Source organism: Tiliqua scincoides, chromosome 1, assembly GCF_035046505.1.
Source record: "Tiliqua scincoides isolate rTilSci1 chromosome 1, rTilSci1.hap2, whole genome shotgun sequence".
Lineage (NCBI taxonomy): Eukaryota > Metazoa > Chordata > Lepidosauria > Squamata > Scincidae > Tiliqua > Tiliqua scincoides.
This window is the reverse complement of record NC_089821.1, coordinates 133,897,608-133,925,271: the sequence shown is the minus strand read 5'-3', so window position 1 is coordinate 133,925,271 and position 27,664 is coordinate 133,897,608. Positions and strand designations below refer to the sequence as shown.

Below are 27,664 nucleotides of genomic sequence, written 5' to 3'. Positions count from 1 at the left end.
CGGTGGGTCTTGGACAGATTGTCATACTAAAAAGTGGGTCCCAGTGTTAAGTTTGAGAACCACTGCCTTAACTCAAAACTCAAAACTTAATGAGATATCCTGGAGGGGGGGGTGACCAAAACTCTGGAAATCATGGCTTTTAGGAATAATACCATCATGTTATATACCATTTGATGTAGAATTTCATCCATTGCTTGTGGGGAAATATTCATTGCATTTATTTTCTGGCCATTATTATTATTCATTCCATGTCATGACTATTACTATCTCTGTCTCACCTACCTCACAGGGTTGTTGTGAGAACAAAATAAGGGGAGGAACCATGTATACCACCCTGAGCTGCTTAGAGGAAGGGTTGTATAAAAAGTGAATTAATTAATTAAACAATATAATTAATAATACATATGGGGTAACAAAACTGTATGGGCCCTGTGTGTCAAATGACCTAGGTACGCCTCTGGAGTCAGGGCCCCCCTGACTCGGCCCTCATCTCCATGCATGCTGGCGCAAGTCTGCCTGTGTCTGGGTGTGTTTGCTTACTGTTTTCATGGCATGAAGAACCTCGTGGGGCAGCATCCCAACTGGGCAAGCAACAGCGAGTTTCCAGCCGAGAAGCAAGAAAGGGTTAATGTTTGCAATGAATGGGGGGAGGTGGGAATGGGCTCTCTTTTCCCATCTCTGATAGGAAGGAACAGCTGATCATTGGACAAAGGATGGGCATTCTGATTTTTTCATTGGCTGAGAGAGAGCAGGTGGAGGAACCAAGTGGGGTTCTTGCCTTATGATTGGCTTGAGAAGCCCAGGGAGAGTGAGGAGGCTGGCATGGGGGGGGGGAGAGAGTTCACAGTGATCACGCTTTGCATTGCATGGCTGGTGAGGGGGAGGAAGCCTTATTGAATGCCTGGCTACAGTGGGACTACTTCTGAGTAGGGCTGCAAAGGATCAGGTCATCCTGGTAAGCCTTGCAGCTGTTGCTTGTGACCCTCCTCCCTCTTGCTGCTTCTGTCCCTGATCTCTCACACTCCCTCCCACCCTGTTTACAGATGGACAGGGACATCAGGTGAGTGAGTAAAGAGAACTCTCTCTCTCTCTCACACACACACACACACACACACACACACACACACCCTGGCAGCAGCCGTTTTTTCCACAATGGGCTTTTTAAAGGGGGGGGGTGACTCAATTCAAGTCTTTTAGAGTCACTAAAGAGTGACTCGGAGACTTGGAAAGTGCCCCTGTTATGACTCTTTTTTGAGTCTAGTTGCGTTGAGCCAGATCCACGGATGCATAATCCGTGGATACAGAGGCTGGGATACCTGTACTGGGATCTGGTCAGAGTATGAGCAATCCAAAAGACGTCAAAAACATAAATTGGGTTCAAAAGTGAAAAGAACAGAAGGGTTTCCACAATCAATGTAGTGAAGTTGTTTACAGAGAACCTTAACTGATATTCTGGTTCAGCTCCACTAGAGCACTTATAAAGCATAATTGTGCTCTGTATAGGAACTGGAAGGAAATACAAAATCCTGTGACTCAAATGCTGTTTATGGAATGCCCGGTTACCCGTTAATGCTTTAGAGGATGTGAACAATAGCACAGGACCCTGAGGAAAAATTTCAAGTTTCTCTTGAATGGTTCCTACTGAACTGATCCATGAAAGCATTGTAGGAATGAAGATGAGTCTGATGTTTTAATGAATTATTTGTGGTTTTAATAAACTATGCTGCCCTGGGAGTCTGGGCAAAGTGGTATGACTCACAAATTGTATAAAAAAAGTAACTGTTCATTTTCCAGCCCTTGGATGCTCCTGCACAAACATTCTAGACAATGGCATATCTGACTCCCATAATGCCCAGCTACGCTGGCAGCACCACACATGCAGCAGAGTGTGAACACCATAACAATGTACCAGGGCCTGTGGGCTTGATCTAAACTCCATCAAGAACTTGGATTAATTCCAGGGAAAGGAGCCTTGTACATCTCTGAAGATTGAGTTGAATGCTTCTGAAAGTACGTGTGTATAAACATGTGTATAAACATATTAGGCTCAGTGTGGCCTAATATCAGCTGTATTTATTGGCATAAGAAGCACATTTTAGAAAAAAAAGGGCTATACTTTCCCTCAGAATATCAAGCGGCAATAGCTTTTGGCTGTACAGGCATGTCCCGGTATCCGGAACACCCTCTGTGGTTAACTGGAATCGTGGCTACTGAAACCGTGGAACCAGAGGAAAAGGAGGGTCCTCTGAGCCTAGCAGAGGCTGCACACTTAGAGTAAAAAATAAAATCACTTTTAGTTTTTTTAAATCCAGAAGTGATGTTTTTCATCTCAGGGGCTTCCCCAGGCTTCCTAATGCCTTAGAAGGCATTAAAAATGTGCTGGACTCAGAGGACCTCTTCATTAAGAATATCCACATTTTGTTAGTTGGTCATTATGTTTTTACACGTTATTGCCTTTCACCACTTTATTATCACATCTTGTTCTGTTGCTTTTAGATTATGTTTCCTGTTTTATTATACTAATTGTTTTTTACATTCTTTTATTGCAATTTTTGAATTTTACTTCTTGTTGTTAGCTGCCTTTGCTCCCCTAAGAAAGGCGGAATATAAATACTTTAAATATATACACACATCTTGAAATACCCATGAAAATGCATCTCTTGCCCAAGGTCTTTGGACATCTGCATATACGTACTTAAAGCACATTATCTACTTTGTGTGTTGTTGCTGCAGAGAACACTGGTGTACATTTGCCATAAATTGTTGCCCAATTTCCTGATACAAACTACAAATCATGCCCAAGATCCCACTTTAAATGCAAGGCAATTATTTCACTAGAACTCCAGATTTGCAACAGTCTCTAGTGCAGTATTTCTCAAACTGTGGGTCAGTATCCACTAGGTGGGTCACGAGACAATTTCAGGTGGGTCCCCATTCATTTCAATATTTTATTTTTAATATATTAGACTTTATGCTACCATGGTATGTGACTGCATTTGGGGGAAATGTTATAGACCTGTACTTTTAACAAACTGCTATGTATATTCTTTTAACAATGATAGTAAAGGAAACTTACTCCTGGGTAAGTGTGGGTAGGATTGCAGCCTAGGATAGTTAAAAATTTTCCTGCTTGGTGATGTCACGTCTGGTCATGACATCACTTCTGGTGGGTCCCAACAGATTTGCATTCTGTCCCGGTGGGTCCTCGTGCTAAATGTGTGAGAACCACTGCTCTAGTGTATTAAATCCACATCATATGTTTTCCATAAAATGAGGTACAGATGGTGTAGTGCAGTGGTTCTTGGACGTTTTAGACTGGGACCCACTTTTCATGATGACAATCTGTCCGGGACCCACCAGCAGTGATGTCATTAACAGTGATGTCATTTATCACTGGCAGTGATGTCATTAATCATCAAGCAGGAAATGACATCACTGTGATGCCAATGCCGGAAGTTAAGCAATGTCATTAAGCAGGAAGGGACATCACTTCTAGGTTCTCACCTAAGAAGTCATAAACTTCAAATGACAGGAGAAAACATTCCAGCACAGAAGCTTTTCCAATTTTCTGTCCCATGCTACCATTGCTACCAAGCATTCCACCTGTAAAATTCAATATTCTTCTTGTAATGAGGTGTGTGTGTGAAGGGTGTGCTTGTTTCTGGCTAGTGTTGAACATGGCATTGATATATTTTTAATATGCCCATCAGTGTTCATGGCACTAACTAACCTCACTGGTGTCGCTAGGGGGGTGCAGGCCACACGGGGGGGGGGAGTGATGCGCTAAAATCACAACTTTAGGAGCTAACCTGTCATGCCATACACCGTTGGATGCGGAATGGCCAGCGGAGTGCAATGGAAAAAAGCAGAATTGAAATAGCCCCTTTCCTTCAAAAGTTATGGCCAAAAAACCAAAAGGAAAAAAATGCATGGATCCCTATGGAAAGTGAAAGTGAGCCGTATCGTGCGTTTACTCATGAGTAGGTATACTTGCCACAGTCTGTTGGAGAGGAATCCAATGACACCAGAATGGTCCCAATCCAATGAGTGCAGCCCCCAAAAACACAAAAGGGAGGAGGTCCCTGCCTCTCTCCCAGCTGAATCTATTGAGCAGGAAACGAAGCCACATGGCCGCATTTACTCGCGAGTAAGCAAACGTACGTTAGTTCGTTGGAAAGGGCAGGCAGAGAGGACTCCAAGGATGTCAGAATGGTCCTGATCCAATGAATGCAGCCCCCAAAACACCTGAGAAGGAAGTCCCTCCCTCCCTCCTGCAGTCTATTGAGTTCTATGGAAAGCAAACTCAGCCATGTGGTCACGTTTACTCGCGAGTAGGCAGACGTGCCTTGCATTTTGGTCAGGCCAGGCAAAGGGGAATGTGAGGCCACCAGAAGGGTCCCGGTCCGATGGAACTGGAGCACAACAGATGCTCCAGAAGGCAGCCTTGCCCCCCACTGAGAAGGACTTCAACTGGTAAGGGGAAAGTTTTCTATTTTGCACTTGCAAAGCCAGGAGGGTCTTTCATCTTGATATGCCTGAAATAGAAGAACTTTAAACTGGGCACTGGGGAGGGCTGGAAATCTCACTGATTCTTTTTTTTTGGGGGGGGGGGGATATTGCAGGCAGGCTACAGCGTAAGCTCCATTGACCACTATGGGACTTACTTCAGAGTAGGCATGCATAGGATTGGGCTCACAGGCTGCAATCGCACTCACACTTTCCTGAGAGTAAGCCCCATTGACCACAATAGGACTTACTTCAGAGTAGATTCACTTGGTGGAACAGGATTGGCTCCCCCTTATTTAATTATTACCTTTATTTTAATTTAATTATTTATTTTAATTTGCTTGATGATGTCACTTCTGGCCATGACATCACTTCCAATGGGTCCTGGACAGATTGTCATTCTAAAAAGTGGGTCCTAGTGCTAAAAGTTTGAGAACTGCTGCAATAAGGTGTTAGTAAGTTGACATGGGTGTGTGTGTGTGACTAAATCACTAAAATAACTAAAAATCACTAAAATCAGAGTTTGGAGGAATAAAACCAGCATGTTATGTATCAATTCAAGCATAATTTCATGCAGAATGCAATGAAACAAACCACATTGAAATATCTGTGTTCTATCAAAAGGTACAGTCAAAAAAACAGTAGGGGCGGGGCAATGGTACATCACCACGCCCACCACCTGGGGCATTGCCCTGCCCTGCATGTGACACAAATCCTATTGATGCCACTGACTAACCTGAAGCCTCCTACAGATAGAGGGAAACCAGACTTGTCTACACACCTGTAAGACCAGTCTTCCATCTCACCTAGCCCTCTGATCACCCACATGCTTAGTTCACTCACCCCAGTTCTCCCCACCCCATCTCTCCTAGCCCTCTGATCACCCACATGCTCAGTCCAGTTCCCCCACCCCTCCCTCTCCTAGGTGTCTCAGTGCTTTAGTTTCTTTATTTGCTGCACATCAAAACTTTCCCCAGATGTAAGATCTTCATGGAAGATCCTTTTCTGAGCCCTGAATTCTCCCTCCCAAACTTTGTGCAAGAAGCTTTTCAAAGGAGCTCATCTGAGGCAAGGGGGGAAAGGGGCACTTCAGACTCCCACCTGAAATTCAAGAGACAGGCTCTGTTCTGCCGGCCAACACAGCCGTGCTCACTGGAGAAATGAAACAGGTGCTGCCTTGCTCCTTTGCGCCTGCGCGTGCCGCTCTTTTAGACCCTGAGGGAGAGCAGCTTCTCCCAAACACGACTGATGCAGGCTTGGAAAAAGGCGCCGCCCAGCTCATTTTGCCAGAATCTAAGATGGCATCGTCCAGCATTTTGCGACCCACCCAAAATTGGGTCATGACCCACCAAGTGGGTCACAAGCCACAGTTTGAGAACCTCTGGTGTAGTGGTTCAGGAGCTTGACTTAGACCTGGAAGATCCAGGTTGAAATCCCCTCAACCATGAAGCTTCCTGTGTGGGCCAGTCACTATCTCTCAGCATCGCCTACCTCACAGGGTTGTTGTGAGGAAAAAAGGAGGGGAGGAACTATGTACACCACCCTGAGCTTCTTGGTCAATGGGTGGTATAAAAACGTGAAAAAAATAACATGATAATACAATAATCCAAGGTAGTAATCTTTAGGGACTCCCTTTTTTAAGTCAAGCTTAGGGACTGGAAAGTTTGGACTTATAACACAATGACTTAAAGGAGAATTTTCACTGAGAAGTAATGTAATAGGACTCATGGGAACTGTATGTACATCCATGCACTTCTCTGGACTTAAAGGGGGGAATATTTTCTCCCATAAAATACAAAGGAATAAGGTAGAGATAGGACTGTAGAGCAAGCGTCTCCAAACTTTTCAGTACGACATCCACATATATTTTGTACATTTTTGTGGGCCAAAAAAAAATCAGTTTTATAAATGAATGAAATTTAAATAAATGAATAAGTTTTACTTTTTGTAGTTGGCATATGATTTAGGACAAAAGACAAATGTGACAATTAGAAAGAAATAATGCCATGCTTAAGCCATTTTTGCCCAACACTGCATATGCACAACAGGGATCAAATGTGTACACCTGCGGGCTGGTCAAAAATGGGTTCAACTGAGAAATGATAAAAATGAGTAAAAATGTCAAACATAAGCAAATGATCTGACAAAAATGACAAGGGCAAAATAAAATCTTGTGGCAAGCTGGATATGGCCCCCAGGCCACAGTTTGAAAACCCAGGCTGGACAGAGTGGTATGTGGGCCTGAAGGTATGTACAGCAGACCTCCTGCAGGGACAGCCTATCCATGATGAGAGTTGAAAACTTCATGTCAGGCAAGAGTTGGGGCAGGAACCACTTCCATGGAGCCCAGACCAGCTCCATCCTCTTTTTGCACAGCAGATGCAAGAGGATGAGAAGAGATTACTTCTCTCTGAACGTCCAGCACCCTCACCCAATAGCCAGTGGAAGGAGTGCTGGGAACCTCGAATTCCCTCTGCAGCCATTAGAGCAGTGCTTCCCAAACATTTTAGCACTGGTACCCACTTTTAAAAGCAACAATCTATTACAACAAGAGAGATCTGGACAAAAGAGATCTAAAAAGGAATATTTATTAATAATAAATAGTAGTTGTTAGGGTCCTGTGCTCCCAAGGCTACTGGAGACCTTACATATAGTGTGTGTGTATGGACATTTGTTAGACCTGTCCTAGAAATGGAGTCCAAGAACTGTTCGCCTAATCTTTTACCATCATTCCAGGATACCAGAAGGCTGAACCAGAGAGCAAGATGTGCAGTAAGGGACTTCCAGATCTGATAAAAGGCTGAAGCTGGATTCACACATGATCAGAGAAAGACATGATCATATCACACACCAATTACCAGAGGAAAGTTGGAAAATGTGACACTTTGATTTGGGAGTATGAACATTACCTCATACCACAGGTTAGGCATTCCAATTAATGCTTTTCTTCTGTGAACTAGGCACAGTGCTTGCAAAGTTGTTTTTTTTTAAGGTGTTTCAAAAACATTTTGCAACCCACCAAAATAAGCTCATGACCAACTGGTGGGTCCTGACCCACAGTAAACACTGCATTAAATGAAGTGGTGGTGGCTAAGTTAAGCAGGCAGGGGTCAGACAATAATTCACTGTTACTTCAATTACTTACTATGCTACCATCACAACTGACATTATTATAATAAATAATAATGTTCCTTTCAGAGTTCAGAGGGTAGGGAGACAAAGTAGAGCATGCAGTCATTGCTGTGCCAGTAAACAACATAAGTGCAGGAAAGTTTTATCTCTAGTTCAGCGATTCCCAGACTTACCTCGGTGGTGACACTTTCATAGCCTTTTCTACCGAGCAGAGCCAGGTACCACTATCTTGGGTTGCGTGGAATTTCACACTCCCCTGTGAGTGTATCCAAATGTCTTAAGGCGTTGTGACACACTTCGAGAATCCCTGCTATAGTTTCTCAAAATTTTGAGGACTTAGGGCCCAATCCTAACGGCCCATAGCACCAGCACGGAGCTCCAGCGCTGGCACTCAGTGTCATAAATACGCTTGTAAAGTATGTTTACGGCACTGCAGGAGAAGGGAGCACCAGTGCCAGTTGGCACTGTGCCCAATGCTGGGAGGATGCCGGCTGGTTATGAGTAGCATTGCTGGCCAGTGGTGTGGGTGTTTGGGACGGAGGAGGGAACTGGGGTGGAAGGGGGGTGGGACCAGCGGAGGCCTCTTCTTATTCTCTGTGTCTGGCTGGAAAGCCCAACATGGAGGTTCTCAAGTCTGTGCCGGCAAAACAGCCAGCACAAACTTGAGAAGTCCAAGGGAATGAAAGTCCTCTTTTCCTGAGCAGACTGCCAGTGGCTTCCCTGCATCCGCAGGATACAGCGATAGCCATTTTAGCACAGCTATTCCTTCAGGTGCTGGGAAGGATCGGGTTGTTAAATAGAGGCAAACACATAAATGGGAAGACTTATAAAACAGAGATAATGATAATTACAGAGAGCGCAGGTGGTGGAGACAACACATCACATCTTGTGAAGCCCACACACATTCACCTCTCCATGAAGAAGGTTAATATGTTAAACCTTTTTTATATGCTATGTTATTTAATAGTACAGAAATGTAACAGTCATATTGATCCTAGCAATAGAAATTTCACAATTTCATTTGAAGATCAATTTGTACATTTTCATTTGAAGATCAATTTGTAGAAATAAGAGGGAAGAGAAAAATGATGAGCTCTTTTAAAGCTTTATTAATAACTTTAACAGGCATTCTAGTATGTCTGCCAGTACTAGAAGAAATAACCTTTTTGTTGTTTATATAAAACTACACAGTACTTTTAAATAAGTACCAGAAAGATAGAGAATTAAGTGCTACAGTACATTTTGTAGTGATTAAATTACAATGTTCAAATAATTGTCACTTCAGAAGCACAGTGTATAAATACACTGTTTCATAAATAGCAAATGGTATGCTCAAGTATTCACTGTACTGCAGAATATAAATATCTTCAATATACAATGCCTAATCAATACATTCCTTTGCATTGTCAGTAATATTCTCTGAACTGCACTGACTGATTTCACAACTATGACAGCCACACAGTGGATCCTGCTGTTATACGCATTAATGTGTCTGTCTACTCATTTGGTGTATCATCACCAAGACAGATACAAAAATCCTACTTGAGCTCAGATTTTTATTTGGAAGAAATACATTTTCAAGTTCAAGCTTTTTGACAATAAACAAGCATATCAAGAATAACTGTTTCTGTAGCTGTACAATTGAAGAAGGAAGGCTACAATTTAAGAATAGATAGCAGTATGATACCTTTCACATGAATGGTGAACATTTTTAATATTAACAGAAAGGTAAAGACATGATAGATGCGTATCTGTCAAGAAATGAAAATCTCCATACAAGAAGGGGGGTCAGGGAGAAACAAAGAATGGTATTTTAGGAAACCAAATACAATGAGTCCTTGGGAGCTGTGAACTATGATCTTTCCATCAGATTGGTAACTGAAACTTAACATCCACTTGAGCTTGTTTTGCTAAGGTCACTATTTCAGAGAGTTTCACAACCTAGAAGATAAGCATAATATTGCAATATTATATTGAATAACCTATCCATGAATTCAATTACACAAGTGTCATGTACAAATAGATGAGCCCTCATTGTCATTATCAGTCATTGATGCATGAACATAAAAAGTTATGAGCAGACCGCATGTTGAAAAAGCTAAATATTTGTTACAACACCCAGGAGAGACCCCATGTTAGTCTACTATGTTCACAACAGAGTATGGTGGCATCATAAAGGCTAAATAAAATGCATCATGACATGAGCTTTCATGGGCAATTGCATTTATATCCCATTTTTCCTCTCGAACTCATTTATACACTTAGTACCTTCAATGCTTTCACTCCAACAGACCACAAGGTTATGAACTAAAAGAGTCTTCAGGAGACCTCCCTTCCAGGCCAGACCCAAACCTATTGCACCAGCAAGATTGCTGCATTACAGGCCGTCAGATCATATCTTTGACCTACACTGTTAGTATACTCTCAGTGAGTACTCGCATAGCTGCAGCAACAGCTTTGTCATGTCCAAACTCAACAAATTAAACAAATCATTTGAAACAGACTCACAGATATTGATTGATTGATTGATTGATTGATTGATTGATTGATTGAATGATATCAAAGGTCATCTGATAACGAAACACTGAGAATTCTAAAGTGATATTTCAGGATTTTGTCTGGAAACAAAACCAATTATGTGTCAAATCCAATGTTTTTGATTATTCAAGTACAGGCATGCCCCGGTATCCGTGGGGTTCTGGAACCCCTGTGGTCAATTGAATCCACAGCTACCTGGGGATGCCTCCCGCCCTTCGGAGGCAAGGGGAAATGTGCTCTCCTTACCCCTGGAGGCTTTGCAACCTCCCCATGGCTGCTGTGGGCCTCAGAATGGCAGCAAAGGCAAAACACCGCAACTTCCGGTTTTACAATATAACCAGAAGTGACTTATAAAAGCCCTCTGGGGCTTCCCTGGGCCTCCCAATGTCTTATAAAGCATTAAAAATGTCACTTCCAGTGTTATCATAAAACTGGAAGTCACTGGGGTCTTTTCTGCCTTTTCAGCCATTCTAAGGCCTGCAGCAGTCGCACACAACCTCTGTGGCCCTCAGAAGACCCTCCCAGAGGCAAGGGAAGCCCCCCATGGATCTGATCCATGGTTAAGCAAAACCACGGATATGGCCCCCCTACTTAAAATTGCTTATTTATATACTATGTTTCTACAAAGAGAGGCCTTCAAAGCAGTCACAAATACATGCGTAAACAAATGGGGCTGCTCTCATCTACTTCCACAGATTCCCTCTTGTTTCATCCTCACTTACCTTCATCTTGGAACCGAGTTACTCACAGGATTCTGAGGGTGTGTGTGTGTGTGTGTGTGTGGTGTTGATAAGGGTTAGAAATACATACATATTTTGCTTGAGGCTCTCCAGCAACAATTTTTCAAGTGCGTTATGACAAATTGGGTCTCTTGCCAGCTCCTTACTTGCTGTTCAGAAACACTTTCAACATTCTTCAAAATTCCAAATTTTTAATATTATTTAATTCTAACATAGTGACAACAGTCACTATAGGGAAGGAATCCTGAAAAACCAAATCAGAATTCAAAATGGCTTCGATAGGCTTGATCACTGGACCCGTATCAACAAAATGAAGTTCAACAGGAACTAACGTAAAGTCTTGCACACAGGTCGAAAACATCAGAGGCACAAGTAAAAGACTGGGGATATCTGCCTTGGGAACAGCATATGTGAAAATAAAGTATTGAACCACAAGCTGAACAAGAGCTAATAGTGTGATGTGGCTGGAAAAAAAAATGAATGCAATACTGGACTGCATAAACAAAAGCATTGAATCCAGATCATGAGAAGTAATAGTGCTATATTTGCACTACTGAGTTTTGGGCACCATACTTTAAGACTGACATTGATAAGTTAGAGCAGGTTCAGAGAAGGGCAACAAAGATGAGAAACTGTTATGAGGAACAGTTAAAAGAGTTTGGGATGTTTAGCCTGGAGACGACTAAGAGGAGATAGGATTGTAGTCTTCAAGTACCTAAAACATGAGTCTCCGAACCCCAGCCTGAGAGCCAAATCTGGCCCACGTGAGTATATGATGCAGCCCACAGCATGTGGTGGGGAAGCTTGACTGTTCTGGCACACAGCAACCTGCTGATGGGCCAGGAATGAAGAACCTTGTGCAGAGAGATGCTTCTGCTGAAGAGGCTTCCCCAAAGATCGCCACAGAGGGCACAGAGAGAGCGAGAGCGCGCTTGTGGGTGTGGAGGGACAGGGAGAGGCAAACACAAGTGTAACCTCTGCCTGATTTTCAACTCCCAAAATTATAATGTACCCTTTGAAAATCTGAAAGAAGGAGTTCCAGATACATTCAATACCCTGATCAGTCTGCTGGCCAATCACCCTATCTATCCAATACAGGCATTACAGAACTCCCCACGATTACGTGAAACTGCAAATTTGGGCAAACGCCTGCCCCCCACGGAGGGGGAACATGTGACAGGCCTGGACGCAATCTACACATGACTGAATCTGCAAATACTGGATCTGTGGGGTGTTAACTGAAAGCATGTTTTATCTTTACAAATTTCTCCCAACTTTACTTATTACTCAATTATTCCCCAACTCCAACACATTTATTCTCTCTCCAATCCCTCCAAATAATTTCCCCATCAATTTTTCCCCAATATTGATTCTCTACCATATTCCTCCTTTGAAAAATTAATTCTCCCAAAATTATTTTCCTTTTCAAAATCCATTCTCTACTCTTCTTGTACAAATCAATTTTGCCTTCTGCTCCCCCAAATCCTTTTTCAAAATCCATTTCCCCCCTCTTCCTTCTCCAATGTATTTATTTATTATTTACATTTATTAATTTTCCAGCCCTCAGCACCATGTGAGATATATGAGGCCCTCATGATGAAAAGTTTGGAGATGCCTGATCCAAAGGGCTGTTACACAGAAGAAGAGGAAAACTTGCTCTCTGTGGCTTCTAAGAGCAGAACAAGACCCACGGGCTGAAATTACAGGGATGTAGATTTAGGCTAGATATGAGAAAGACTTTCCTAACTGTAAGAGTGGCACTGGAACAGTCTGCCTTGTGCAAATGTAGGCTCTTCTTCATTGGACATTTTCAAGCAGAAGCTGGATGGCAGTCAGGAACGTTGTAGCAGTTTCCAACACAGAACGGGGTTGGACTAGGGCCTCCAGGATCATTTCTAACACTCCATTGCAAAGAGCTTATACAAAAAATGTTTGGCTCACCATTTTAGCAGCTTCATCCAAGTCATCACAAGCAAGGATTTTCAGACCACTGTCTGTTATTAACGCTTTGGCATCATCAACACGTGTACCTGCAGAGTATTATTTCAGGATTAATAGATTTCTCCTGTTCGTAGTATCTGCTAAACTCTTGCAATGCTGAATACAGTAGTATCACATCGCTGTATACAGGACTACAGCATACACACCTCAGTGGGATTAATGAAGAAGCTGCTGTGCTTCCCATTACTCACAAGTGGTCTTTTCAATGGTTGAAAAGTCGCGTGCTAATGTAATTTAAGATTGGAATGAGTATGATATATTGCTTTGTCAGAATAGGATCTGGTATCATCTTATATCTATCTTTCATTTAAAGTTCACAAACTCATTATTCCACCCCAAGTTGCTGGAAGAGAACAGCAGTCAGCAACTTGACTACACATTTATTACACACACACCCATCACTCCTCAGATATCATGCAGAATCATGGTTTAATCCTAGCTAAGTGCAACAAGCACCAAGTTGTAGTGTACACTTCCACCTTCTCTTTATGTGCATGGAAGAAGTTTTACAGTTTCCAGTCCTGCTATAGAATGAAGTTTAGTTGGTAAATCCTGGCTTATTCTAACTAGAGTCTGAAAATAAGCCAATTTTTTTTCTACTTCCACCTCCCCCTTCTCTTTTTAAGATTGTGAGTCTTTTAGGACAAGACCTTGTTTTCTCACTCTTTATGAAAGCACCATATTATATAATATGAAACTGGGATAACAGTTTCATAACATGATTCTGTTTTTTGCGAACGCCACTCTAAACTTTGCCTGTTATACATCTAGAAGCTCAAACTGGGGTTTCATATTACATCTGAACACAGCCAAGCAGAAGAAGGTAAGTAATTGTTCCAGCAGAAACCCTGACTCAAGACAAGTCCTCATGGAAGAGAATATGGATTAAGACAATAGTATAAATTATTTAATTAGTATCTTAATTATCCAAGCTTTTTACATCAAGATGTATAAATGAACTATCTCCTGCAAACTTACTTAAAAAATTTTAAGAATCACCAGAAAATTCCACAATCAGAAGCTATATAAAATATTTTTCATTCCAGATCCTGAAATGAAAGGATGTAGCCCAGTGGTCACTCAAAGACATAGATACAAATTCAGCAATTTGATAATGCTTACCTTGTAACCGGACAACAATAGGTATCTTTACATCCAAATCTTTTACTGCCATAATTATACCCTGTGCAATCACATCACACCGCATAATTCCTCCAAAAATATTTACGAGAATAGCCTGAACCTGTGTAAAGAAGCAATACATAAGACTGTAAGCTCGATAAGTATATAAAGTGCTTAGGTCTTTTCGTATTCATAAGAAAATAATTGTTGTAAATTAACATGATTAGCAAATTATTCAGCAAGAGAAAAATTGCTGAAAAATGTGCTTACAAGGTGAACATAATGAAAATACCACAAATACCCTCCTATAAGTCGATCTCACAGATACGTTGAGGGCAGGTTTTGAGCCAAAAATCAAAGATAAGTCCGGGGTTAAACTTAGGGACTGCCAGACTACAATTTTGTCTGATTTTACCCAAGGTCAGATCCTGAAAAAATAACTTACCAGTAATTGTTACCTAAGAACCATACAGTCTCTTATTTATGAAAAATATAGTAAAAGGTTGTAAGATACATTTTTATTCTTTAACTTTAATTCTGGTCTTCAAAACCTTTCTATAGCACACTATAAACAACACACCAGTAGAACCATTAGTCAAATCCTTCTTTAAGGTGCCTGGTGTGTTAAGCCAGAAGCTCTGCATTATAACATACAACATATAACAGGGAGTGTGCAATTCAATTCACAACAGAGAGACAAACAACAAGGAATAAGCATCAGCAAGTGCAGCTATACATAGTTGCAATCCTGTTTACTCAGAAGTAGACTCATTGCTTTCCATGGGTGTTATTCTTAAGTAATGGTACACTGAACTGTAGCCTGGGACTTTGTTTCAGATGGAAAGGAATCAATACTGTATATAGGTTGGACCTTGGTATTTGTGGGGAACCTGAACTGTTCCTGTTCCTTGGCATCCATGGGGAATCTGTCCCCAATACCAAACCTGTGGATACCAAGATCTACCGGGGGGGGGGTCCACAGTAGAAGTGTTCAGAGGTACTCTGAGGCAGCTCTTCTGGTTTCTGGTGCCTTCTAAGGCATGGCACTTCTAGTCACATCCAGAGGTCCTCCATGGGCCCTCCAGATGCAGATTCGGAACCTGCATTGGGTCAAATCTGTGGGTTCCTAACCCGCAGATAAGGAGGGACCATTGTATTGCATATACTGATGTTATAAATAAGCTGTAAGAACAACCCATGATCCGGGGACCACACGTGGTCCATGAGACCCTGAGAAGTGGTCTGTGAGGTCAAAGGGAAAAAAAATGATAACCGCTGATCACTTCCAGTGTCTCTCCAAGTGAGCGCTCCCCCACGAACCACTGAAGTGTCAGCTGTGGCTATAGGTAGTCCATTCTCCACCCTCTCTGGCTGCCCAGTGCTTGCTGAAATACCAGCTGTGGGAAAGTCCATTCTCCACCCTTTCTGGTAGTCTGTGGAGGAGCGCTCACTCGCTTCCCCATGGACCACCAGAGGGCAGAGAATTGACTCTCCCCTCCTTGCAGTTGGTATTTCCATTGTCTTGCCAAGCACTCCCCCATGGGCTACCAAACTGAATTGTATTTTTTTGTGTAGTGGGGATGGAGGGGGTTGGATGTGGTCCATGACAATTCCAATGTTTGCCTCAGTGGTTCACAGGCTCCTAAAGGTTGGGAATCACTGTGTAAGAGTCAAATAGACAAATGGTGGTAGAGTTTTGGCTGGTGACTAGGATGGGTGTAGGGAGTACAGTACTAGGAAGTGGAGGTTTCAGAGAAGAAACATCAGTATACTACAATTCCCTGAACCAAAGCAATAGGGTGGGGTCATACAATGAAACATTGCTGCATATAAACATATGCAATGCATAATATTTAAAGGGCAAACAAAGGATTTCAGTCACCATTAAGTTCATTGATAAGGATCAGTAATAAGATACAAAATTTAACAATACTTGATTGAAATATATGCTAATTATCAGAAAAGGCTTACTGCAAATCTTTTTACAGGAAGTTAGGCACTTATGGACATCCACCCAGTTCAAGAGACTTTAATTGGTTCCAAGGTTATCTGAAGCTACAATAACCTTGCTGAAACTAAGCAAGCATGGGTCTGGTCAGTTCCTGAATGCGGGAGAATGCTTTGAACATTATGTACACCAGTTTGAGTTCTATCGTGAAGGGAGGATGGGATATAAAATAAAATACAGGCGTGAGCCAGTATCTGCAGGGGATTCGTTCTAGGAATCCGCGGAAACCATGGACACTCCCACTTCCCACAGCCCTCCCCACACGCTCATTAAATTATTTTTAATAGGGTTAGCTGATTTTCGCTCCAATAACTTTTAAAAATAATTTAATGGGCGCATGGGGCAGGGAGTTCCCACATCCATGGACAGCTGACATAGTGGATACAGGATTAGCTGATATGGGGGACCCTCGTACAACTAGGTATTTCCATTGTTCACCGAGTTCAGAACTTCCCCCTTTAATACAGTAAGGTGAATACTATGAACAGCAAACACGTTACAGAATTAGGCTTTTAGTGGTAAAATAAAACTAGGCTGCAATCATAAGCACACCCTAACTAGGGACTGTCTCATGGAACATCAATCCTCCATCAAAGAACACTTACAGTGAAATTCTATGCAAGTTTATTCAGAAGTCCCAGTATACGCTTTTTAAAAATGTCCTATTAAAGCATATAGTAGCCTTTACCAATAAGGTCCCCCAGAGTTGCTTACATAACAAAAAGCAAATAGTTATAATAAAGAGGCATCTTAATCTCATCCTGCTCATGGTGCAGGAGGCAGTCCTGTTGGCCTCCGAAGGATGGAGAGACCCAAGTCCCACCTGGAAAAGCAGCAACAGGTGGCACTGGTAGTGATGACACTTCAATTTTTTTGTATTTATCATCTGCATTTCAGCCCATGAGTAGCCCTCAATGCATAAGTACAAGGTTACATGAAAATAACTCTATTACCTTTTTATCTGAAGTAATAAGTTTAAATGCCTCTGTTACTTGCTGTGCGGTAGCACCACCTCCAACATCAAGAAAATTTGCTGGAGTGCCTCCATGAAGTTTAATAATATCCATCGTGGCCATTGCCAGACCAGCTCCATTCACTGAAGGAAGGAGGAGAGAGAAAGAATATTGAGAACACTATAGGTCAGGGGTGCTCACACTTTTTTTGGCTCAAGAGCTACTTTGAAACCCAGCAAGGCCTGGAGATCTACCAGGGGGGAAGGAATATTTTAATATTCATTATACACACACACACACAATGTATATGTAATATTCTATCTATATCTATCTATCAAATCTCTTATATATATTATATGTTAAATATATTAATAAATATTAATATATATATTTTTATAAACACACATTATATATGTGTGTGTGTGTGTGTGTGTGTGTGTGTGTGTGTGTGTGTGTGTGAGAGAGAGAGAGAGAGAGAGAGAGAGAGACCCCTTTGGTGTGGGAGAAAGGCAGGATAAAAATCATATATACTGCTGGGTCAGCAGTCAGTCCCATTACAATCAATGGGGTTTACTCCCGGGTAAGTGTGGACAGAGCTGCAGCTGCGCGTCGGCAGGGCTCACTCCCAGGCAAGCGTGGCCGGTACTGCAACCTTCGAGCCCCGCCGCGCGTCTGCTCAGCAGCCAGTTCCCCTGCGGCCAGGGGCCACTCCCGTGAGCGTGGCGGGACCACAGCCTTACTTGTAGGTGAGGCCGTCCCTGCAGTTGAGCATCTGCTGTGCGGTGAGACCGTCGTCGGGCACATAGCCGGTACCGCCGCTGATCAGGTAACCAGCCATGCTGGGCGCCCGGGAGAACCGCGGCAGAAAGAGGGAGAGCAGACCGCGCGCCAACCTCCCTCCGCCGCGTGGGTGCTCCCTCCCCTGCACGCATACAGACGGGACTCCTACTGCCGCGCGGCATGTGCACGCGCTGACGAGATCAGCCGCTTGCTCCAAAAGACACTCGAGCCTGGCGCGTGACGAACCCCGCCCCCTTCTATGGCGCTCTCTCCAATCTAAAATAACCCGGAGTTGCACCCTGTGCATGTGCGGGTGTGACTCTAGCAATGAAGTCTATAGCGGCTATATAGACTTCATTGTTAGAGTCACACCCGCACATGCACAGGGTGCAACTCCGGGTTATTTTAGATTGGAGAGACAGGGCTCTGCGATCGACTCATTTTGCCTGGCGAGCTACCAGTCGATTGCGAATGATGTACTGAGCACCCCTGCTATAGGTGTATTAACACATCTACAATACCTAAGTTCAGCATGCCCAACATACCCAAACATCCAATATTTCCGTCTAATCCTATATAATTGAGATCCGCCTTCGCTGCATCTCTGTCTCTCGCATCCTCCTGGGTCCAGTCCTGCAGGCTGAAGATTTTCTGCTGACGATAAGCCGAATTGCTATCAAAATTTATCTTTGCGTCCATACACATCACTTGAAAGACAAACAAATTGTGTTTAGACCCCTCAGCACCAAAGAATATTAATTTTTCCCCCTCAAAAAATGGTTTAAAAGATTATAAAATGTTCTCAAACACAAGCTACATCATGCAACCCAGTACAGACTACAGCTACTGGACTGCCTGAGGCAGTACATAGTTCTGCTGCCTTCTCCCACCCATGCTTGGCTTCACCTCCATGAATCACAGCAGGAAATGTAGAGCACTCCAGATCACTTCTAGGATACTGTTTACATTTCCTTCTTTGTTGGTGGAAATGGTGGCTCTTTGAAAGCACTTGGTGGAGGAAGGTGAAGGAGCTAGATCCAAAGATTGGAACACAGTGCTCTCATCCTTTCTTCATGCAGCCTCTATATACAAAATAGGAAGTGGAGGGCTGGCCTGGGAGCATGCCCTGCATTTCTGGTTTGATGAAAGAGCTGAGTGGAGGAAAGGGCCAGTAAGAAGGTCAGCCTCATCTTCAGCAGCAGAATGGGGGGAGGTGGTGGGTGTCTGCTGTCCTCCACTCGAACCCCAATCTGCCATCCAATGCAAATGGGTTTCACTTGAATCATGGATGGACCAGGCCTGATGCAACCTTCTATTTACTACTCTGAGAAAAAAGCAGCTGTGCAAGAACCACAGAAACTGCATTCCAGGTTACACAATAAGAGCCAATGCAGTATTTTGAAATTAGAGAACAAGCAAACTTTCATTTCCTGAATTGTGTTACGATGTTGCCTGATCTATCCATGCAGCAGAATTGAAGTGGAGCAGGATTGCACCTGAGTATATACCTTATATACAGAAAATTCCAGATGCAATCTCTGGCACTTCCAGTTATAAGCATCAGGCAGCATGTAATGATAAAGGCCTCTGAGATCCTGGAGAACTGCTGCCAGCTTTACAGGCACAACTCTGGGTTAGAAGGGAACTTCACCTTTAGCAGAAGTGAAAGAACAAACGGTACCAATCCGTCTGTAGGTGGTAGATCACTCTTTTAAGAAACAAATGCTCCCCTATTCAAAAAAAAAAAAAAAAAAGACCTACAAGCAGAAAACAAGCACAGCAGGGAATGTACCAGGTGCTATAATCTCTTTCTCTGCTGTGGCAGTTTTCTACTTTCAGCGGGGTTTGGTGTTCTTGTTTTGTACTGCTCTTTTAAAGCAGGACAACTATTGAAAAAATTGCACCTATGCCATCTTGCAGCCTGATGTACAGTCTATGGCAGTGTTATTCAAACTGTGCTGTGTGGTTCTTTAGGGAGGCGCCAGGAATTCAAAGGAGAGGCGCAGATGTCCTCTCACAGAGATACAGTCACACCCCTGGGCAGAATATGAGCCCTTCTTCTGCCCGTCTGCGCTTTTTTTTAAAGCAGAAGAAACGGGAGTTGCTCAGCTGCGAGAGTGGCTGCTGCCGCTCATCATCAAGTAGGAAGTGCTTTCCTGAAAATGCAGCAAGCACTAAAACTGCCCATGTCAAGCACTGAAATTGTGCCATTTTCTCTAGATAGGGAGGCTACTACTTCACCTTATCTCCGGGTCAATCAGAGGGCAGAGCTTTTCAACTCTGAAAAGTTTTGATTCTTGCAGGTCATTAGAAGCAATGCAGAGATTCGTTTCTATAGTAACTTCGCTGGGAAATTCCAGCCAAAGTTAACCTTGGGCAGCCCAATCCTGAGCTGCCCAGGGTGTCCAGGCACAGCAACACCGAGAAGGGCTTTGTCCCCTTCCCCTGAGTAAGGTAAGCAGCCCCGCAATGGGGCTACTCACTTTACCGGTAAGGGAAAGGCGCTCGGGTAGGGCATGCAGCCCTGCACGAGTGCCTTAGATCCTGCGGAGCTGAGCTCCGCGGACCCTCCTACCACCCTACTCCTGACACGCCTCCCGCCCGCCCCCTGGCACACCTCCCTTTGCCTGCCTCCCGCCAGCCTCCCCCCTCCCCGGAACACCTCCTCACCACCCCTGTCCATGCCCCCACAGCTCAGCGGCACTGGTGGGAACCCAGCGACCACACGATTGGGCTCTTATTCTCCTCTGTTCCATTTTGCAAATGCTGTTGCAGCCTGGTTCTGTTTTGCTAAATGCAAGCCTTTAGCAGAGATCTGTTTTTTTTCAACACCAGGATGTGCTGAAAACACTCCTTTCCATTTGAAGCAAAGTCCCAGGCTACAATTCAATGCACCATTACTTAAGAATAATGCCCATGGAAAGCAGTGGGTCTACTTCTGAGTAAAAAGGGTTGCAAATATATGCAGCTGCATCTCTCTGCTGTGAATTGAATTGCACACTCTCAGTTATGAGTTATGGGTTGTATGTTGTATGTAGAGCTTCTGGCTTAACACACCACACACTTTAAAGGTGGATTTGATTCATGGATCTCCTGCAGTGGTTGCCAACCCTTTTCACTTGCATATCCCTTGGCAGCCCATTTCCATAATTTGTACCCTTCATATTAGCAAAATGTTTGTAATTAATAATACAAGCCCTCATCTCCTCTCTATGAAAACCCAGACTTCATGTATTTATCACAGTGTTTTTTTTCTTTTTATCTGTTTGAAGAACAGAAGACTCTGCCGTTGCACTGTTTTGCACCAGAAGTGTCCGGAGAAATTCTGGGTGATCGATCACTTTCCATATTATGTTTCAGCTTTTTTACTGTGCTGGTTTTCAATTACTGGTTCATAGATGAATTGATGACCAAAAACTAGCTATTGGTGGGGCTTTCACAGTCAACTAGCGACCTTCCTTCCTGCCTTGCTGACCCTGCAAAGCATTCTGGAGCACGACCTGCCTTTTTCTGCCTTTATGCCATTCTTTTTCGAGTACCCCTAAAGGTCCTGTTGAGTGTCCCTGGGAGTACATGAAACCCAGGTTGGGAACCACTGTTCTACTGGTATGTTATTTACAGTGCACAGATAGTGTTAACAAAAAGGTGGTGAAGACCAGAATTTAAAAAGAATAAAAATGTATCTTATGATCTTTCACTACGTTTTTAATAAATTAGAGACTTTACAGTTGTTAGGTAACAATTAGTGGTAAGTTATTTTTCAGGATCTGGCCTCAGGTAAAATTAGTCAAAACTACAGTCAGACAGCCCCTAAGTTTAACCCCCAACTTATCTGAGGGTCATAGAAAATTCCACGATTTTTGCTCAAAGCCTGCCCTCAACTTATCTGTGAGATCAGCTTATAGGCTGACCTTTGCCGTATTTATCATTGTTCATTTTAAGTAAAACAAATAATTAAATATAGGGAGATGAGGAAGCCAGCCCTGTTCCACCAAATGAATTCTTTCTGTAGCCTACCTGCAAAAATCTCAAACCCCTCTTATCATCATTAAAACTTCAGAGGGATAAGGGGAGGAAATGAGGCTCTACTGTGGGGGTGGGGTAGGGGGAAGAGGAGTCTGCAAAAGACAACAACCCTTTCCAATAAAACCTTCTAAAAAGAAAACCATTTTAGCACTGCAGCCCACTTTTTAAATCACACACCACCAGAACTCACCTAGCTTTGCAAAACTAAAAAAAAGTCTTACCAGCTCAGGCCTCTTTTTACTATACCACAGTGTGGGGGAGAGCTGCATCTGGAGCACTTACTGAGCTCCACATTCACTGATTGGGACCATTCTGGTAGCCTTGCACTCCCCTTCACCTGACCTTCCACATGAGCCAAGTCATTTTGCTTACTTATGAGTAAACACATAGCTTAGTTTCACTTTCCATAGGGCTTAATACATTCATCAGTTTGGAGGGAGGGACTTCCTTCTTGGGCTTTTTGGGGGGCTGCATTCATCGGATTGGGACCATTCTGATGGCACTAGATTCCTCTCAGCTTGCCCGATGCAATGAACCAAGGAATGTTCGTCTACTCATGAGTAAACACACAATATCACAATCCTAACCAAATTTCCACCACTGAGGTAAGGGCGATGCAGCCCCCAGGAAAGGGAACAAACATTTCTTACCTTGAGGAGGCCTCCTAAGAACATTTCAACCAAACTATACATTTTCATGTCCATGAGTTCATGTAATTTGATATACTCATGATCTCAAACTGACAGAGCTAAAACCTCTTAGTGAAACATTAGTGGTTATCAAATCACAAGACTTGCACAATTTTCCAAGTCAACACATCAACCAATTTCATAAAAAGTACTTTACCTATCCCCGTCGAGTCTTCAACCATAGGATTAATTTCTACCATAGTGGCATCAAATTTGATAAAGAGGTTGTATATCTTCACCATATTATCAGCTGCTTCATTTACCAAGTTAGCAGGAAATCCCATTTTCTTGGCCAGCTGGAAATAGAGAATAAAGGGTAGAAGGAATCCTAAAAACAAACTACACAACTAGGGACATGCAAATGCACTCCATTTTTGTAGTTTCTAATCTATGACACGTTAGTCTACCTACATATCGCTAAGTGCCCAATCCTATCCAGTTTTCCAGTGCTGGTGCAGTTGTACCAGTGGGGTGTTTGCTGCATCCTGTGGTGAAGGGACAGTCACTGGGACCTTCCCAGAGTATGGGAACATGTGTTCCCTTACCACACGGCTGCACTGTGGCTACACTAGAGCTGGAACATTGGCTAGGATTGGATCCTCAATCTGTTAAGTGCACAGAAGAGCTGAATCTTGTTGCAAGACAAAAGACTGTACGATCAACTAAATCATCAAGTGCTTGACCAGCAAAACATTTCTTCATTTTCTCATACTGACGGTTTTCTGCATATTTTCAGTATTGACACTGTACTATTTTTAATTGATTATGCAATTATTTTCTTATTTTACTTTGTACATTGTTTTGGACATTCTTCCAAAAAAACAGAAGCATGGTTCAGACATTTCTATGCTACATAAATAAATGTTTCTGGTGCATGTGCTGTTTATTTATATTTTTACTCTGCCTTTCTCCCACTGCTGTGGACACTTAGGGCGGGTTAAATACAAATCTGATTTGACATATATACATTTTAATATGACATTGGTTGGAAAAGACAATATATTTGTGTGGGAGCATGGCTCTGGCCTGAGCTGCCCCCCTTAGAGTCTGTTTATACCCTCTATGGGGCTGATGCAACAGCACACAGAAGCTTCGCAGAGCAATCCAAATGGTCCAACACTGATTATATCATCACAGTAAAGGATATACTAGATCTGGGTCTTATGGGTGTGAAAGAAAGCCAGGAGGACATGCACAAAGTGTTGTAAGGTTTAAAGACCTTGCAGCCAACTAAAGATAATGCTGGGGCCAGGAGCCAAAGGCTACCAAAGTCTAATCTCCTGCAGGAAGAAGAGCTGGTTAAAGGGCCCAGAGAGGGTGCCCTGAGGGGACCGAAGGAAAAATCAGGCAATTACCAACCACCTCCCTGCTCAATATTCAAAAGGGTTGAGTGCAGCTTCAGTTTGTTTCTCACTTATTCTCTGCTTACAGAATTCCTGCAGACAGCATACAGCATGGTAAAACCTTTGCCTGTGAAATGGAGACAGGGCCCCAATCCAAACAGAATTTCAGACCACCACCAGCAGACTGGAAGTACAGGTACAGGTACAACAACATTCAACAGGCTATATGCATATACAACATTTCCAAAAAGATTTTGCATGATTCAATACCCTGACAGCTTGCTCCTTCTGAATGCCTTCAACAATGTCAATAGGTTCCTTGGCAATTGCATCAGGATTCTCCGCAGCAACATCTTCAATATTTACACCACCCTGAGCACTGCCAATGAGGACAGGACCCTAAAAAGAGGAAAGCTCTTCAGAAAGGTATTTATATAGTTTGAAGAAAAAAATTGAATAATTGTACAAAGCACAACTGCAAATTGTATATGAAACATGAAATAATTTTCAATCCTGGTTTTACAAAGACAACTAAAGATATTTTTATAGTTTAGCACCATCTAGTGGTGCACTAGGTAAGGATGTCTTATTTAGACACCTATCTGAAAATACTAAACCATTTAGCTGGGAAAGCTAAAATAAATCAGATATATTACATAACTCTCATTAGAACATTTGATTATATGATTGGCACAGTAGCTCAGTAGAAGAACACTTGATAAAGGTCCTATGTTCAATCCCTGGCATCTCCAAGTAGGGCTGGGAAAGATCCCTCTCTGGTGCACTAGGGAACTGTTGTCCATCAATATAGACAATATTGGCCTAGACCAGGGGTGTCCAGAGTTTTTGGCAGGAGGGCCACATTGTTTCTCTGACACTGTGTCGGGGGCCGGGGGGAAAATTAATTTACATTTAAAATTTGAATAAATTTACATAAGTTTACATAAACGAATATATTAAAGATGAACTTATATGAATGAATAAAGTTCTTGCAATAGCTCAAGGCCTATAAAAGGCCTTGCACAAAGCAAGGATGGCCTTTCTTTTGCTGCCGCTGCTGCATCACAGACATGAAACAACAAGCAGTGGAGGGAGCCCTCATCCCACAGCTCACACAAGAGGTCAAACATTTGCCCTCAAAAGCTGAGAGCAGTTGTGTTGGGCCAGTGTGGGCTCCAACAAATCTCCAGAGGGCCAGAGGCTCATTGGAGACTGGGGGCTCCCTGAGGGCCACATTGAGAGGCCTCAAGGGCCGCAAGTAGCCCCAGGGCTGGGGTTTGGGCACCCCTGGCCTAGACAGATGATAGTCCGACTCTGTGTAAGACAGCTTCAAATATTCAATTCAAACATTCTCTAAGTTTTCATTTTATGTGAAAGCTTTAAAGATTAGACACAGCTAGCACATTGACCAGGAAAATAAAATTGTGTCATCACTGGCTTGTGGAAATATAATAATATACCACAGTCTTTTGGGAAAAATCACATTAATTGTAAAAATGCAAACAAAATACATCTTCCACACTGACAAATTCACTTCAAGTCTTTGCAGGGGACCACTTCAAAGCTTTAGCTATGGGTAGAAAAAGAAGGCTGATGGAAAATGATGGAAAAAGGTGGGTGGACCCAAAGAAAAAGATCTAAATAACTCATAATGCCCAGCAGAGGGAGCCAAAAAGTTGCTCAAGGGCAAAGCATACATTCTCTGATCCCTGTTATGCAATTATGTCATTAAGTGAACATTCAGTCCAATCTATTGCCTTTGTTGTGTAAACAGACACTGCCTGTCAAGACACTAGCTGGCTGTACAGACTACTGGAGATAGATTGCCTCTTCTTTGCTTTAAGAGCCTCTCTGTTGTGTAAACAGAGACACTACTGCAGGCTAAGGGAGATGCGATTGCCTCATTAAGAGTATCTTTATTGTGCTTTGACCACTGTCATATATGCCGCCTGTCATTAAGCGAACAGCTGTTAAGCGGCGCATGCCTGTATAATTATTTTACAGCATGAAGATAGGAAATGGGATTTAGGTCCTTTTTTTCTTATTACAAGGCATTTAAAAGTGGACCTCTGCAGCAGTGATGAGTCAAATCAGCTGATACCAAATCAGTGGATACCAGGGTCCCACCTGCACTTTTAAAATTTGTAGCCTGGCTTGCAGTTAAAAGAGCAAATAAAACAAAATTAACTCTCTAAATCTGAAATTTTCCAACTGGAGCGCTGCGATGCCCCAGACCAAGAAGCCCTGCCTCTGGCCCCTTAAGGGGCGGGAGAAGGGAAGGTAGCACCATGATCCCCAGGATTACGCCGCTGCCAGGTCTGATGGCGGCATTTAACTTACCTTCTGTAGTGCCAGACTCCGGGGGATGTTAAGAGCCCCATGGAACCCTCCCCAGGGATCCCCAAGCATCTGCATATGTAAAAAAAGCAATCAGAAACTGGAAGTGGTTTCTGGTTGCTTTTTTTTTTTATTTTTTTATTTTTTTTTATTTTTTACACATACAGAGGCTAGGAGAGCCCTGCAGAGGGCTCTGTGAGGCTACCTGCAGCACTGGAGGCCAGCGCTACAGAAGGTAAGCTAAAAAAAACCCTGATCAGTCCCAACAGCAGCGCAATGCTGGTGACTGTGTCGCTGCCTTTGCCCCTCACCTGCAACAACTTAACCCCAGTTCCCAAACTCCCAAGGAGTTTGCATCCCAAGGCATTTGGGAACCACTGCTCTAAATGCATCTACTCAGAAACACAATCCCTACTAATAGCTTTTTGCCATATTACTTACATTGCTCCAGGAATCCTGGTCCCTTCACTTACTGGAAAGCAAGTGGTCGTGCCTTCTGTGAACCAGCACTAGATTTTACAGCAGAATACATCTTATCCCTGAACGTAAATCACATAGGTTTGATGATGTCATAAGCTACCTGATTGGAGGACTGGAACATTCTATCCCACTCTGGCCATTCTATCCCACTCTTTTACCTAAGTGGATGTGGTTGCCTAATCAGTAGGTACATGCCAATTTCAGTAGGAGGTTTGGCTACATCATACATGAAGGAGGACCCAAATCCATATCTAGCACATGGCTGACTAGGAATACAGTTCTTAAACAAAGGACAAAGACTGCTGTAGGACCATGTCCAAGGAGTTTTTCAGCTGCTAAACAGTACAAGTTTCTGGGATATTAGAAGTGTCCAAAAACAACGAAAAATAGGCAAAAAGAGGAAAAGCACAGGACATTCATCACACAAGGTAAGTTACAGCCCAATTCTAACTAATTCCCTGCACTGAGATACAGCAGTGCCAACACAGTCTCCACGTATCCAGCAAAGAGACCTCTGGAGGAGGCTCAGAGTAAGAACATTTGCTCCCTTGCCCTGGATAAGCCCCAGCAGCTATCACGGTTCAACTTGGACCAGTGCAAGCTATAGAGCTGACAATTCTGTGTTTACCCATGAAGGTGGATCAGACCCGGGAAGGGGGTCAGGATTTGGCAGGCACCGCTACCGCTGAACCTGCCTCCTTCCCAGACCCGATCTGTCTTCCTCCCTATCCATCACCTCCCTGTTCTGTTCAATCCCTGAGTTGTTCCACCTCCTCCCTACCTCTCCCTGCGCAGGTTTAGCTGCTCCAGTTGGTGTCTGCTGTCCACCATTGCACTGATCTGGCCACTCATTACTTGTGGCAGTCAGGCCACGCACAATGCTTTAACTGCTTGTTAAACTTGTATAAGTTTTGTACTTGTACTGTAATCTGAGGCACATGTTGAAAGGGAAAAACCTCTCAGAAATTCTGGTGGCCACCCTTCCAATGATTACTGTAATGACCTTTCT

At 43.1% G+C, this 27,664-nt stretch overlaps 1 protein-coding gene across 1 annotated transcript in view; it reads right to left on the bottom strand.

Annotated features, from left to right (window-relative positions):
* Positions 1-8,727: 8,727 nt before the first annotated feature.
* The window catches only part of SUCLA2 (succinate-CoA ligase ADP-forming subunit beta), a 37,992-nt gene continuing 19,055 nt past the window's right edge, over positions 8,728-27,664 (bottom strand). Inside the window, exons 5-11 of the mRNA XM_066633043.1 lie at positions 24,109-24,237; positions 22,653-22,791; positions 18,326-18,487; positions 17,001-17,143; positions 14,040-14,160; positions 12,858-12,946; positions 8,728-9,579 (exon numbers count right to left, since the gene is read on the bottom strand). Of these exons, the coding sequence (XP_066489140.1) occupies positions 9,505-9,579; positions 12,858-12,946; positions 14,040-14,160; positions 17,001-17,143; positions 18,326-18,487; positions 22,653-22,791; positions 24,109-24,237 (858 nt within the window). The 3' untranslated portion in view covers positions 8,728-9,504. The remainder of the gene's footprint in view (positions 9,580-12,857; positions 12,947-14,039; positions 14,161-17,000; positions 17,144-18,325; positions 18,488-22,652; positions 22,792-24,108; positions 24,238-27,664) is intronic.